The 14,640-nt window shown below is 38.0% G+C and overlaps 2 protein-coding genes across 8 annotated transcripts in view; one reads left to right on the forward strand and one right to left on the reverse strand.

Annotated features, from left to right (window-relative positions):
- Positions 1-14,640, reverse strand: part of LOC134496728 (cullin-9-like) — a 505,703-nt gene that overhangs the window by 128,308 nt on the left and 362,755 nt on the right. The window lies entirely within an intron of this gene.
- The window catches only part of KLHDC3 (kelch domain containing 3), a 358,937-nt gene that overhangs the window by 53,353 nt on the left and 290,944 nt on the right, over positions 1-14,640 (forward strand). For 5 of the 6 annotated variants that reach the window (XM_063302570.1, XM_063302543.1, XM_063302536.1 and 2 more), the window contains exons 9-11: positions 8,711-8,784; positions 8,964-9,042; positions 10,405-11,783. In XM_063302570.1, coding sequence (XP_063158640.1) covers positions 8,711-8,784; positions 8,964-9,042; positions 10,405-10,471 — 220 coding nt within the window. In that variant the 3' untranslated portion in view covers positions 10,472-11,783. Of the gene's footprint in view, positions 1-8,710; positions 8,785-8,963; positions 9,043-10,404; positions 11,784-14,640 lie in introns of those variants that run through there. The other variant, XR_010067900.1, reaches the window with a different exon arrangement.

The raw sequence follows: 14,640 nt of genomic DNA on the forward strand, positions 1-14,640 counted from the left end.
CAGAAACCTGAAATTAACAAACTAAATTGCTTTATCATTGCCCTGGGATGCCTGCTTCCTCTTCTATGGCATACTCTACTATTCAGGGTTGGAAGGAGGATATCTGATTTGATGGAATGATCCATTGATAACTATTCTTGTGAAATTGATTGTACATGTTATTTAGACCTTGTTAAATCATAAGAACAGAAAGAATTGGAAGGTTATCTGGTCAAATATCTATTCCTGAAGCACAGTTTCTACATATGACTCAATTAGCTCTTAGTATACCTTTTTCATGCATGCTGATTCACATTTAAGTGTGTGTGCATTGCTGTAATTAACAAAAGTATATTATTAATTATTAGTAATAGTGTATTAAATTAGATAAGAGCTGCTGCAAATTTGTAGACCTTGAAAAAAGTTTCTCACAAAGGAAGTGCTTCTGAGAAGTAGATCTGTGTAATAAATGCAACAACTAATTGTATCAGTTATATTAATTTACATGTATACTCTTAAGACGTATCTTCAGTGTAGCAAAGGCTAATCACATGTAAAATGTAGTTATATTAAATAGATTTTTCTTTAAATTATTTATTTCTTCATATGATTCTGCATAAATAATCACTCCATGAACTAGATCATTAAAGTATGTATATTATTGTCATAAACAAGAAGAATGAACTTCCAAATCTGTATTTCAGCTTCCTAACAAACTAATGATAGTTAGATGATGATGATGAAGAAGAAGAAGAGCAAAGAGATGGAAATAAGATACCTAGAAAAAGCGAATAGATGATATACTAGTAGATAGATAGGAGATAGAGATAGAATATTAGAATAATATAGAGATAGAATAATAGAATAATAGTTTCAAGAGCTTATTTTGATTACCACTATTGTTTTTCTGAATATAGATGTATATGACTGTTTCTGACCAATAAACCCATTTTTCATTGCATGCTACGATTTTCCATATCATTTGTTGATTTGATAGGACTGTTTATCGTGCAGTGAAGGATAAGTGGCTTAGAAGAAGGGGGTAGGGAGAGCTGGGCTCACTTCCTCTGAATAGCTATCAAGTAGGCTCTGGAGCTGGCTAGACTGATAAGATGTTTTCCAGGAAGTTGTTGTAAAAGAAGAGGTTCCTGTGTATTGTATTGTCCTGAAAGTGACAGGTCACCAGGAAGTGAGGGGCAAGAGCAAAAGCAACAGATAAAATTTCAGCATAGTGTAAGGATTAGAACACTAATGGAAGAATGACAGCCAGCTAGCCTTTAGATCCATTATAAAAACGGAACAGTAGCCTGCAAATAGGGAAAAAACTATCTCTGTGTTATTCAGAGTTAAAGAAGCCCTTATTTTTCTTCTTTTACACAGCCTGCATTTCACATCTAGTTTGCAGCCTGGTATGCCCACACATTTCTTTTGTTCAGTTAGTCTGAATAATCAGATATTGTAGAATTTAGAGATTTTAAGGCAGAAGAAAAACTTTCAAGATGTGTTTAACAGAAATAATAGTGGAACAAAAATGCAAAATGATTTTAGGAACTTATCTTCATCTCAGGGTGGGGAAAGTACTTTGCAGTGTTTTCTATTGGATTACAGCAGGGACAGATCCAAAATGCAGCAGGATCTACTAGTATATCTCTGTGTCAAAATATTTTAACCATTGCAAGTAAATTAATTTAAAGAAACTATTGTGGCTTCCATTGTTAAAATCAGTGATCAATATCCATTATTAATATTAATTAATTGAACACTTTGATTGACTCTCTGTGTGGCTCTGCTAGTCACTTTGAAAGTTTTGTCAGATTTAGAGTGATTCACATACAGATATGAGAGCCAGTCTGGTGTAGTGGTTAAAGTATCAGGCTAGAAACTGGGAGACTGTGAGTTCTAGTCCTGCCTTAGGCACAAGGCCATCTGGGTGTCCTTGGGCCAGTCAGTTTCTCTCAGCCCTAGGAAGGAGGCAATGGCAAGCCACTTCTGAAAAACCATGCCAAGAAATTGCAGGGTCTTGTCCAGGCAGTCTCTGAAAATTGGACACAATTGAATTGATAAAAAAAAAAAGTAGATACATAAATGTATATCTAGTATATGGCTCTTTTGATGCAATAAATAACTGAACTCACAACTCTCTATTCTGTACCTTGCTCTGATCAATAAACCCATGGTTCTCATGAAAGAACAAAAACAAAATAGAACTCATAATTTTGAAGTCTGCTTAAAACTGAGATGTATAGCATGTTGTCCAAAAGTAAAAAGTTAACACAAATCTGTGTGTCTCCTGCAGTCCCCATTATTAAATATAACTTCCATGAGTCTTGAAAAATATGTTTATACTTGTACAGAAACTTTTACTGAAGCCTTACCATACTTGATTTCTCTCTGGAAAAATTTAGAGAAGCCAAGCATCTCTAGCTCCCATCTTCCCATTTGCCAGCAAAAGAAAAAGCCCAGCATCACTGTAAAGGTTTACCATGTCCCTATGAAATGGATTATGTATTCACTTCTGAAACAGAAGATAAGTTTCCATAGAGATAATGGGAATTTCATTTTCAGGATATCAGTTTTACAGTATATGGAATATTAAGCAGCAAAAACATGGCTGAGGTACAAATGATATTGGTAAATGTGGATTATTAGAGGGCATGTTTAGCAGATTCTTCCAGATTGAATTCTGAATGTGATTGAGTTCAGAATGTGATCAAAATCTTTCCCATTTTTATAATGCTGTAAGTTAATTTGCCAAAAAAAAAAGGAATGATAGTTGACAATACAGTAACAACAAAAACCTGAATTCCAATTAATGTTGCATTCTTGCATTTACTGTCTATAAAATACTTTGCTGTTAGCCTCACAAACTATTATTCAGAACAACCATTGAGAAGCTTGCCTCAGTGTATGGCTGATAAGAATAGGTGCCCTAAAATATCCCTTCCTGAGGGCCATTCACCCACAAGGCCTGGTCTTGCTCTTCAGCAGTCATTTTAGCCTTGAACTCTAATATCTCTTAACCCTGAAAACTTGTCTGTAATATGCTAGAAACTGCCTTTTTCCCCCTCACAAAGATAAGAAATGCATTGCAGTTTCCTGATTTGTGGATATGAAGTAAGATTAGATTATGCTGGCTGGGAAGCTTCAAAATTGTGGTAGTATTTGAAAGGTTTTTCCTTGTGCACAAATAAATGACAGGCCTTTGCAACAGGTAATCAACTTTGTCAAAGCTGAAGCTATAGGGATATCGGAAATGCATTAGTATTATTATGTTCTTGCTTCTCAGGGTAGGAATGAATTAAAGCTTCTGTGCTTTCATTTTCTGGTAAAATAATGAGAATTCCCACGGATACATATCTCTTATCCAAGACCTAATACTGAGTAGTTCTATTAAAGTAAACATTTCTCTACCTTAAATTCAGACGTTAACTTTCAGTCCTGCAGTGCAGTTTCTAAATTGCTTAAAGAATCTGTAATATCATTTGTGGTCCAAAAGATCATTTGCCAATCTGTGCTAATATCAGTGCAGGCAGGCTATTTCTACAGTTGACTTATGTTCTGTTGCCCTCTTTCTTCAAGTTCTTGTTTAATCACTCACCCTAATTTAATTCAAGTCATGGGGGGTTTTTAGATTTTTTTATCTATTATTTTTATAAATAACTCAAGGCAGCAAACATATCTAATACTCCTTCCTCCTCCTATTTTCCCCACAACAACAACCCTGTGAGGTGAGTTGGGCTGTGAGAGAGTGACTAGCCCAAAGTCATCCAGCCAGTCAATTGCTCAATTGCTGTTGGAAGATTTTGTGTAAAACTCTTTCCTCTTTATGTCTTTAATTTTCTCTTATTCACCACTAGTTTGCTAATTATTTAAACCTCTCCTGCGATTCACCTCATTGCTTTCTTTTACATTCATTCTGTAGCATGGGCCTGTATTGTTCATGCATCAATAGACTCTCCTATTTCTTCCTTGTATCCTGCCTTGTTTTAATTAAGAGTTGGTGACTGAATGATAGTAGGATCTATTTCTTCTGAGACTGGTTCCAGGGGCCCCTGGAGAACTTAAAATGTGAGCATATTTTCTAATGTTATTGGATTTACATGAAAATATTCATTAAGCAATATATATTGCTGTTTGCTGAAGAAGTTAAGATTATAATGTATTGGGCATCAGAGTGCTATTTTGTATTTAAACACTGTTAAAAATCAAGAACTAAAGAGTAAAAATGTGTAGTACACTGGTGTTAAAGACTACCAGTGACATATTCAATACTATGTAAAGTATTAGATCCAGTGATACATGGAATGATTATCTAAAAATAATAGGTATGATCAATTCTTACACTGTAAGACCACTTTATTCAACAAACTTCATTATGTTGGACAATGTTATACTGAGCTGCAGAATCTCCTAACATCTGATCTCCTAACAAGAGGTCAGATGCTGCAATAAATTTCGCATAGCTTAGATCAATATGATCCAGGGTTGTTTTAGTCTCAGTTCCCAAATGCAATGCCTATAGGTACACATATGCCATCAAAAGTTTATTTGGTTTCCTTGTAAAAACTTGAGCTAATAAATGAAAGAATATGGCTATGGAAGATTTTTTTCCCCCCGTTCTCTGTTCTCCAGAAAAGATCCTGTTCATTGTGGCCTTTCATATACACCATCAATCTCCTTTTATTGAATGCTAATATTATCGAAAGGAAATCTTCCCTTCACTTCAGGATACTAGCTTATGAAATATAAAGTTAGGTTGAGGTGGAAGAAGAGCAACAGTGTGGGAAGAGGGAAGACAGAAACTGAACAGCCATACAGCAGAGCATGGCTCTAGACAGGAAAATAAGGATTGTTTTTCAGTTGCCCATATGTTGGTGGAAAAAAGAGAGATGGCAGCAGTAGATAAGGTGAACCCTTTTTCTTACTCTGTGTGAGATGTAGTGTTGCGTTAGGTTTCATTCACCTGTTTGATGGAACCTAGTACCGGCCTAGGAGGCCTCTCTCTTCTTTGCAAGCATAGATGAGATACCAATTTTGTATCTTGTGCCTTCATTTAATTTTTTTATTTAGAATCTATTTTGAAATATGCCACTTCTAGACAGCCACTATTTTGTGACCAGTTCCTACAACACTTTCTCAAAATCCACATGTGCCCAAAGTTCTAAAAAGGTTGGTGCCATCTTATATTGTCAATTGTATTTTTATCAATCTTCTTTAAAATTTTGTTTAAAAATTTAAACACGTCCATTGGAGTTGAGCAGCCTAATAATAATAATAATAATAATAATAATAGTATGCTTGCTTTGGCATAACAAGGGTGTTAGGTGCCATTGAGTCAGACTAAATCCTGTGTGGACAAATATCTTTAATATCAACCCGACCTGGGCAACAGCCCACAGTTAACTGCAGGGACATTCCAGTGATGCTCTTGATCCCATCCATCTATCTTATCCATTGTTTCCCTGTTCTTTACTTTCAAGATATAATGTGAAAATGTAAATTTGCTAGCTTTTGTTCAACATTATACACTGCTTGAAAGTGTTTTATTTTTATGAAAGCAAGAAAAACTTTTCTTTTTCACGATGCCTTGATTTAAATTAGATAGGTATGCCATATACAAAAAAAAAAATTGTTTTAGGAGCCAAATCTAGTCACTGGGTACTAATTGGACATCTTGACCAGAGACTAGCAGATTTTATAAGCAAACATGTTATTCATCAGGTAATTGTTGTTGTTACACTGAAGGTTATAAAAAGGATACCTGCAGTGCTATTTATTGTTTTCATTTATCCAGACTTGCAGCACACTCTAACCATGTGTCAGCCCCACTAGGTAGACCAGACCAACAAATCAACTCCACAGGAACATCAAAACTAACTTTATTGAGACAGGCAATAATAACAGACTCTTGCAAGTCTGATTGTGTTGTACTTCTTCCTGTTTCTTATAGTTCAGTGAATTAGGGAGGTGTCTGTCTGAGCTGCTTCCAAAAGTTATCCGGATATTCTGGGCTCACAGTGTTTTACCCCTTGTCACCTTGGCAATGCACCTTGCATATCTCCTTCAAGTTCATCTTCCTTACTCTCTACATCAGGCCAGGGGTGACAATGTATAATTGAGTATCAGTATATGGATGACTCCAATCCCTATGGCATCCCACAAAACAGTACCACCCAATTGGAACCACACACTGGAAAGGAGCAGAACCACTCTAAAACAGTGCTTCTGACCTGTACATGTGCTGCAGGCAATCTAGAAAGATACTGTGGTCAATGATATCAAAGGCTGCTGACCAGGAGGGATGCTCTAGCCCCACTAGAGCAACCAATGCTGTCTTGGGCCTGTGCTCAGGCCTGAAACCAGATTGAAAATTGTCTAGATAATCTACTTTGTAGGACATTTTGTGGCTGAACCCCTACCACAGGTTCAGCAACCTTTTTAGTGAAGGTTGGGACTTATTAAACTCAGTTGGATCCAAAGATAAACTCTTTAGGGATGGGGATGCACCACAGCCTCTTTCAAGTCTGAAGGTATAATCCCTTTCCAAAGGTGTTGATAGCCTCCCAGATATGGTATATATAGGATAAGAAGTGCAAATATTAGTGCTTTAAAGGAGAGTTTCACAAAATACATTTCCATACAGTTACTTAATATCAATTATGTATTTTTCCTAAAAGCCTTAAAGTTGATTAACTATAATTTAATGCAGTCTGGCTGTTCCTGAACCTTGAGCTTAGTGCAAGGCAACAAGAAAAAGAGCTGGCTGCTTTCTTTGCCTGAAATCCTGTTTTCTTAATTGCTTAACTCTTAAAAATACATATATTTAAAAAGTGTGCCTTGCATATTAAAAAGTGTGCCTTACATATTAAAGACTCTTGTTTTAGATCTGATTTGGGAATTTTTAAGAAACAATTTTCCTACACATAAATTAACTCTTTCAACATCAGAGAAGAAATTAGATGTCCCTGATGCTGGGGAGTAATCTAATATGATTCCTTCCCCTCCCCCCGACCTATAAGTTGGTAGCCTGCTAGGAGTCTCTGCGACCTTCTGTGATAATGAAATCTCCAGATGGTGCCAGAACATCCGGTCTTGCCTGTTGTGGGGGCAGTGAAGAAAGCTTTGTTTGTTTGCTAGGGTGGCAGAGAGGCTGGAGGAATCAAAGTAACTATGTAAGTGATTCTATAAACAGATGAAGTTATATATTTCTTTTTTCTGACATGCTTAGGCTTCTTTCTTAAACTATGGTTGGTGGATGCTCTGCCCTTGCTTTTTCTAGGCATTGTTTTGTGTCCATTTAGAAACCTATCATGAAAAATTATTACATAATTACTCCTAAATGAATAAGACAAAGCTTTCACCATGATATTAAGTCTAGTGATAAGAAAGCCAGTTTGGTGCAGTGGTTAAGGCATCAGGCTAGAAACCAGGAGACTGTGAGTACTAGTCCTGCCTTAGGCTCAAAGCCAGCTGGGTGACCTTGGGCCAGTCACACTCTCTCAGCCCTAGGAAGCAGGCAGTGGGAAACCACTTCTGAAAAACCTTGCCAAGAAAACTGCAGGTCTTGTCCAGGTAGTCTCCGAGAATCTGACACAATTGAACAGATTTTTTTAAAAATGACAAAGAACAGAGGAATTAAAATCTATCTGTAAAGCTAGAGTAGAGGAGATATCAATGGAAAGTTCACATATAGATGGTGGAAATAAAGGCTATGAACAAAGGCTCTGCAGGGCAAGATCTGTCTGTCTGTGAGTGAGCACCATGATGCTGATAGTTTTCCAAAATGTGGTTGTTGCACAGTAGGCACATGGCAGACAGTAAGGTGCAATATCTACTAGGGCCATGCAGTCTTCAAAAGGTGCTTCAGAGTATGCAGGAGCACAACATACCATCTGTCTGCAATATTTTGAAGCAGCTGCCTTTCCCCCAGGATTGTGCACTGTGTTTAGAAAAAGAGCAAGAGGCAGATATGTCAGACCTGCAGAAGAAGCAGGAAGTGCTAGGAAGGCCATGTTATATGGGTAACTAAAAGCAAAATAATGAAGGTCCCAGTGGCTGTTTCACATTTAGGTATTTTTATAGCCCATTGTCTGTGTGTCTAAATGTGCTGAAGGTCAAATCCTTAATTCATTCCTGTATTTATTCTTGCCTATTGATCCTTTGGGAGAGCAGAAATTGGGGCACCCTCTCCCATTCTTCCCTTGGGGAATTTTCTATTCTCTAGTCAATTTCACAAGCCAATTTTGTCAAATAATTAGATTTTGATCAGGTATAGTTGGTTTCAGAGTTCCATAAATAAAGCTGTTACTATCAAACTTTTAGTACTCAGTTACTATAAACATATAGAACTTCCAAGTGCCTGCAGGCCATAATTTCCCAAAAGAACTGTTATAAAGGCATTTTGAGGGATGAGATATATTGACAGGATTTAAAGCCCAGGTAATTCTTTCTAGGATCTCCTTTCTATGTCTGGAGATTCTCCAGTACTACATTTAATACTGTAACTTGATGTGGCTTGATCAGTACATTTTTCCTACTCCTACTTTTTTTCCTTTGGATTTTTAACAGTTCTGATGAAGACTTCTTGGGTATTCAGAACCTTGCAATTATTTAAAGATTCTAGTTGACCTAATAAAAGTATTAGCTTGAAATAGATTTTTACTTTTTTTCTCACAATCAACACAACTGTCTTCAATCTTGTGATTGACAAGATTCTTTTTGATTTCCACAGCCCATCTCCAGAAGAAGGCATGGGAGATGAATTTGACCTGATGGATCACTCAGACTTGTACATCTTAGACTTCAGTACGTGAACATTTTTTCATCATGTCATCCCTCATTTACTACTTTCTCTTGGTCAAACCTCTTGTTCTAATAAATGTCTGAGGTAGAGCTGACCTTGTCTCAGTGAAAAAGCTATCTGTAGCAGATTATTTAGTTTTTCTTTATTGCATCTCATATACTATGTATTATTCTTTCTTCAGGTCCCAGCTTAAAAACGCTGTGTAAGCTGGCAGTGATCCAGTACAATCTGGACCAGTCTTGCCTCCCTCATGATATCAGGTAAACTATTTGTCCTCATGGAGATATGTTCAGTATCTCTGACCACAGAGCCTTAAACAATGTAAGTAGCTGCCTTAGCCTAGTGTTGTGTACTCACTGACAGGCTCTCCAGAGTTTCTGACAGAAATCTTCAACATCTTTTTTTTACATTGGAAATTCCAGGGATCAAACTTGAGACTTAACATGTAAAGCACATATTCTGCCACTTGAACCACAGACATCCATGGGGAAGGGGAGCAACTGACTTTCATTGTGACTTCATGACACAAATTCCATAGCTGATATACATACTTACATCCAACAAAAGGTTGGGGTTTGCAGCTTGACACATCTCATCATTTTTTTGCCATCATGGTTTATAGAGGCTCTCTGTGCACTGAGCAGGGGTGTTTTTAGTGTTACCATTTCTCCGTCATTCAGTGGTAGTTGGAAAACCTTGCCTGTTGCTTTACTATGCTTGTACCTAAGTCATGGCTCCTGCTCAAGGAGCAGGTGGCAGCTGTGGCTAGGGGAGCCTTTGCACAGATTCATCTTGTGAGCCAGTTGCACCTCTTCCTGGACTGGGAGGCCTTGCTCATGGCACTCACACTCTAGTCACATCCCAGCTGATGTAGTGTAACGTGCTCTGCATGGGACTGCCCTTAAAGACCATCCAGAAGTTAAACTGGTCCAGAAGGTAGCAGCTCATGCAGTTTTAGGCACCCCATGGTTTGCCCATGTTACCCTGCTGCTGTGGGAGCTGCACTGGCTTCCAGTTTCTTTCTGGGTGCAATTCAAGGAGCTGATTCACTTTTAAAGCCCTGAATGGCAGAGGAGCAGGTTATTTGTGGGACTGCCTCTCCCTGAGGGCTTCAACTGCCCAGAGTCCCCTTTTCAGGAGAGATGGGCGGTGGTATAAATTTGAAATATAAATAAATAAATAAATCTGCCCATTCCACTAGGTCTGACAGGGTGGGTGCATTCCAGGTCCCTTCCCTTAAATGTTGCCATCTAGTAAGACCTAGGCAGCATGCTTTTTCAGTTATGGCCCTGCCCTTTGGAACATCCTTTCCCCTGAGATCAGGCAGGCCCGGACTCTCCCAGCCTTCAAAAAAGCCTTGAAGTTCTGGCTTTTCCCACAAGCCTTGAGATAGGGTGAGGCTGGACCCCAGTGAAGCTCTCAAGTTTTTTTCTGGATAGGTGGGGATGTTTTTTTTCTGGATAGGTGGGGATGTCCTTGAGGATGCCAGGATCAACTTTGTTGGTTTTTTCTATTTTTTTTTTTACTGTTTTTATTGTTTTACTATTGCTTGTGAGCCAGGGTGGCTATGCAAATCTTTTTAATAAATAAAATAAAATAAATCCAATCTGTTGTCTTTTCAGATGGGAGCTTTCAGCAATGACAACTAATAGCAACATCAGCCGCCCCATTTTCTCCTCCCATGGATAACTTGGTCTCACGCTCCCACTCCTGGCTGCCTTCAACCTCTTGCCTTGCCTGTCAACTACCGTCTTCCTCCCTGTGCATGAATGTTCAGCTTATTCAAAAAAGGAGCACTATTACACCACAAAGATTTCTTTACTGACTCATGTTGGGAGGGCTCCTTTTGCCTATCCCATTGCCACACTTGTTGCAGCTATAACTTTGCCAAAACCTTGATTTAAAGGCAGCATGCATGCAGAATCAGATAGTGCACACTGCAGCAGAGGACACCAGATGTCTGTTTGCCCTCATAGCTGAAGGTTGCAGCTGACAGCCATCTACTGGTTTGGTATCTTTTCATTTAATAGAGTCAGAAGAAATATAAATCTCAGGACTGCTGCAAGACCAGCATATACTTCATATACTACAGAGTCAAAGGTGAACAAAGCAAGGACTCATCAGAATTCAGCTTCTCTATGTCTCAGCAGTTTTGAGTGCGTAGCCCCCAGTATTAATTGAAGGGCTGAACTGGTGCCCTATCTTAAGCCATTTTCTTTGCTTCTCTGAGCACAGAAAAGCTTGCCTGGTCTTACACATTTCTGAGCTTGACCAGGCTTGTCTTCTGCAGTGGGCACCTGGGAGATCTCCATATGATACTTAGGCACTTGCCACCTTTGAGTCTTCAGTGGAAGAAGAGTAGGATGATGACTACCTGGCTAAGCAAGGAGGGGCATCCAACATCCTGTAAGACTGAATCAATTTTTTTTTCTGCCTGTTATGGAAGTATTCATCACAAGATCTGAAATGCTGTCAGCCAGTTTGATATGTACAAGCAGCAGCTCTGAATTTATAAATATCAGGGTGGGGGAAGAAAAACTGTGTCAGTACTTTATCTGGCTAGAGGGCAAGTGGTGGACTAATGCAGGGGGTATGAGGATTAGAGTCTGCATCCACAAATAAAGACTAAAATTGAAAAAATGGTATAAATTAGTGGCTAAGGACGTGAGCTGGAGTGTTATCAATTCAAATCTTGGTGTGGCCATGGACTTGCTAAACACTGCTGGGCAAGCCACACTTGGTCTCAGCCTCACATCAGAAATATAGGAGTAATGCTTTCCTGCCATACAGGAATATTGTAACAATTACAATATAAAATACTGTAAGTGAAATGTTTTGAATATTCAAAAGTGCTATATAAATGCTGCATATTTATTAAAATTGGGCTTCTTCATTACTCTTATTAAACAAGGCTTTCAGCCAGTCAGGGTAATTCAAGTGCCTTAAAATTGCTGAACTCCATCAGATTATTTAACCTGGTATTAAAACAACACAATATATTTATGTTTATCTTTTTGGGGTGTTTTTTTACTGTAAGAGTAATTTCATCCAGCCCAAAATCAACATTGTGTTTTGTGATGCATGAAAAAGATGGCGTTATATACACAACAGTCTAAGAAAAATAAAAGTTAAAATAGGTAGTGCAGTAAAATTATATACATAGTTTAGGTTTCTTACAAACACATGAATATTACAGAAAACATGGGTATGAATGAGGCCAACACAAAACCCAGTAACAGAGGCATTCTGGTGCAGATACAGCAATGTTCCTCAGTTTTTACTTCTAGAAAAAGTTTACGAGTTTACCACAATAAAAGAATAAGCTGTCATAGAAGTAGGCATCTCAGGATAATGTTTATATGATCTTAAAACACAGTGCAGCTCATTTGTCCAACTACCACTGATATCAGAACTAGACTTAAAGTTTATTACAACATGATAAAGAAAGGCTGATCCAGATACCCCCTTGATTTGCTCAGTTTTCTTTTACCATCTGTCTTTCATTCTTGAATGGACTTTGGTTAAATGAAAGCAGAATGCTTGTAGGCCTTTTTTTTTTCCTGGATCAATCCTTTGCTGTCTCACACAATTCTTAAAAAGCATTATCAATTGTTTCTTTCAGGTCTATAGTTGTAAGAAGAAACCTGATTTAGGAGATGCAGCAAACTTGGTGTGCAAGGCAGCCTGGAAATGCTTTTAACAGTCTTTTTTGAGCCAAGAAAATTAGAGTTTTTTCTGTGTTTGCCCAACACTAGACAGTTGAGTTAGGCTGGCAACACTTCAGTTACAGGAAACAAACTGCCTTTTATTTATTTTCTGTATTCCTATCTTCAGTTAGGCACATACTGTGCCCTTCCCAGCCAGCAATTATTTATTTTGTTTTTATTTTCAGCTGTCAATTTAAAAAAGGATGCATCTTTGTATTGGAGCAATTCTGAATTGAAATTAGCATATAAACAGAGTAAAATGCTTGTTTCAAAACACTGGCTACCTTCAGTAAATCACATTATTTCTCTCTGGTCCAACATAGCCATAATTGTGACTTGAGTAATTATTCCTCAAATTCAGGCAAAAGGACATACAGGGAATATTGTTATTTGCAGGCGAATTTTATGCTAATTATATGAAGTTATACTTGTGGACCAATTCTTTGTTTTTTATTCCACTTGGTACCCTGCAGATGTCTTTGGGACTGTAACTCCCCAAATTCCCAAACTGCATAATTGAGCATGTTTTCTGGGAATCCTTGTAGTCCCAATACAGTATGAGATTAAAGAAGGTTGCTCTAAGAATTCTCAGGTGCTTTATCAAACTACAGATCCCAACATTCACTTGAGAAAGAAGGATGGGAGTCTCTGTAGTAATATGTTAAAAATGAAGTGCCCAGCATTAAAAAAAGAAAAGCCAAAACCTATTTGGAAAGCAGTGCAAAATCAAATAAAACCAGTGTTTATTGAAAAGCAATGAAAGGCAGTGTTATAGAACCACAAGGAAAGTTGTCAGCAGGATTTAGAAAACAGCGCACATGCTCATAATTTGTTCCAGAATAAAGTTTTCACAAATTTAAAAGTAGAGTAACTTTGGAGACTTGTGAAAAAGGCTTGGGAGAGACAGTTTCCTTTTTTGGCTCTGCTAAAACAAGTTTATCACATATTCTTTAAAAAAGAAACAAAAACCTACAAAACTTGCTTGCCGGAGGTGAAAGTGGAAGGAGCATCAGAATGTTCTTTCCAGGAGGCCAGTGCTTCAAGCTGAGTGCATTTCTCCTGGGTGCTGCCTCACTGCACATTCTTGCAGATATGTGTGCATTATAACCTGCCCTGCCTTTGTGCAGTGCAGAACACTGATATGTCAACAGCACTGAAACAAAATTCATTTGCCAGTCTAGTTGCTTTCCTAAGTAGGCAGAGTTTTTTTTCCTTTTTCTTTCCTTTTTTCACACACAGAATAAAAATACTTTTTTAAAAATCGGTAAATGCTTACGTGGAAAACCTCTCCTGGGGCTGTCTAAACTGGAGAAGGCTACATCCTTCTTGGCAAAGTTGAAGAAGAGCTAAGCTACTCAACATACTCCTAATAAGCAGGAAGGTTTGTGCGCACTTTAACTGGCAATCCTTCCAATGCATGCAATTTTAAAGATCACTTTCCTAAAAGTTTTCAAGATATGTTCCTCACAGCTCTGATTAAAACATCCCAACTTGAAATACATTTCTCCTAGGTAGATAATTGAATCAGGATGGAAGAGGTTTGACTGGAATATTGTCCAGTCAAGTTACAGAACCCACAGCACTCTGAGATTCAGGCTATATGAGACCATCACAAATTATAATTCTAAGTGAAAATTAGATTTGCTGGTGCAAACTGGCACCCAACCCACATTTCAGTGTCAGGGCTTGGCCATGGAGTTTATGAAAAGATTATGAGAAAGAGCTGGGCTTTAATCACTATAGAAGCGCAACTTAGAATCAGTCCACTGACTGAAGAAATGCCTTGCAAGATGATGCTGTCAAGCTAATCCATGCTATATGCCAGCAAATTTGGAAAACACAAGAATGGCCATCAGATTGGAAAAAATCAACGTATATCCCCATACCAAAAAAGGGAAACACTAAAGAATGTTCAAACTATCGAACAGTGGCACTCATTTCACATGCCAGTAAGGTAATGCTCAAGATCCTGCAAGGTAGACTTCACCAATTCATGGAGCGAGAATTGCCAGATGTACAAGCTGGGTTTAGAAAAGGCAGAGGAACTAGGGACCAAATTGCCAATATCCGCTGGATAATGGAAAAAGCCAGGGAGTTTCAGAAAAACATCTATTTCTGTTTTATTGACTATTCTAAAGCCTTTGACTGTGT

This window comes from Candoia aspera, chromosome 1 (assembly GCF_035149785.1).
Source record: "Candoia aspera isolate rCanAsp1 chromosome 1, rCanAsp1.hap2, whole genome shotgun sequence".
In the NCBI taxonomy this organism is placed as follows: domain Eukaryota; kingdom Metazoa; phylum Chordata; class Lepidosauria; order Squamata; family Boidae; genus Candoia; species Candoia aspera.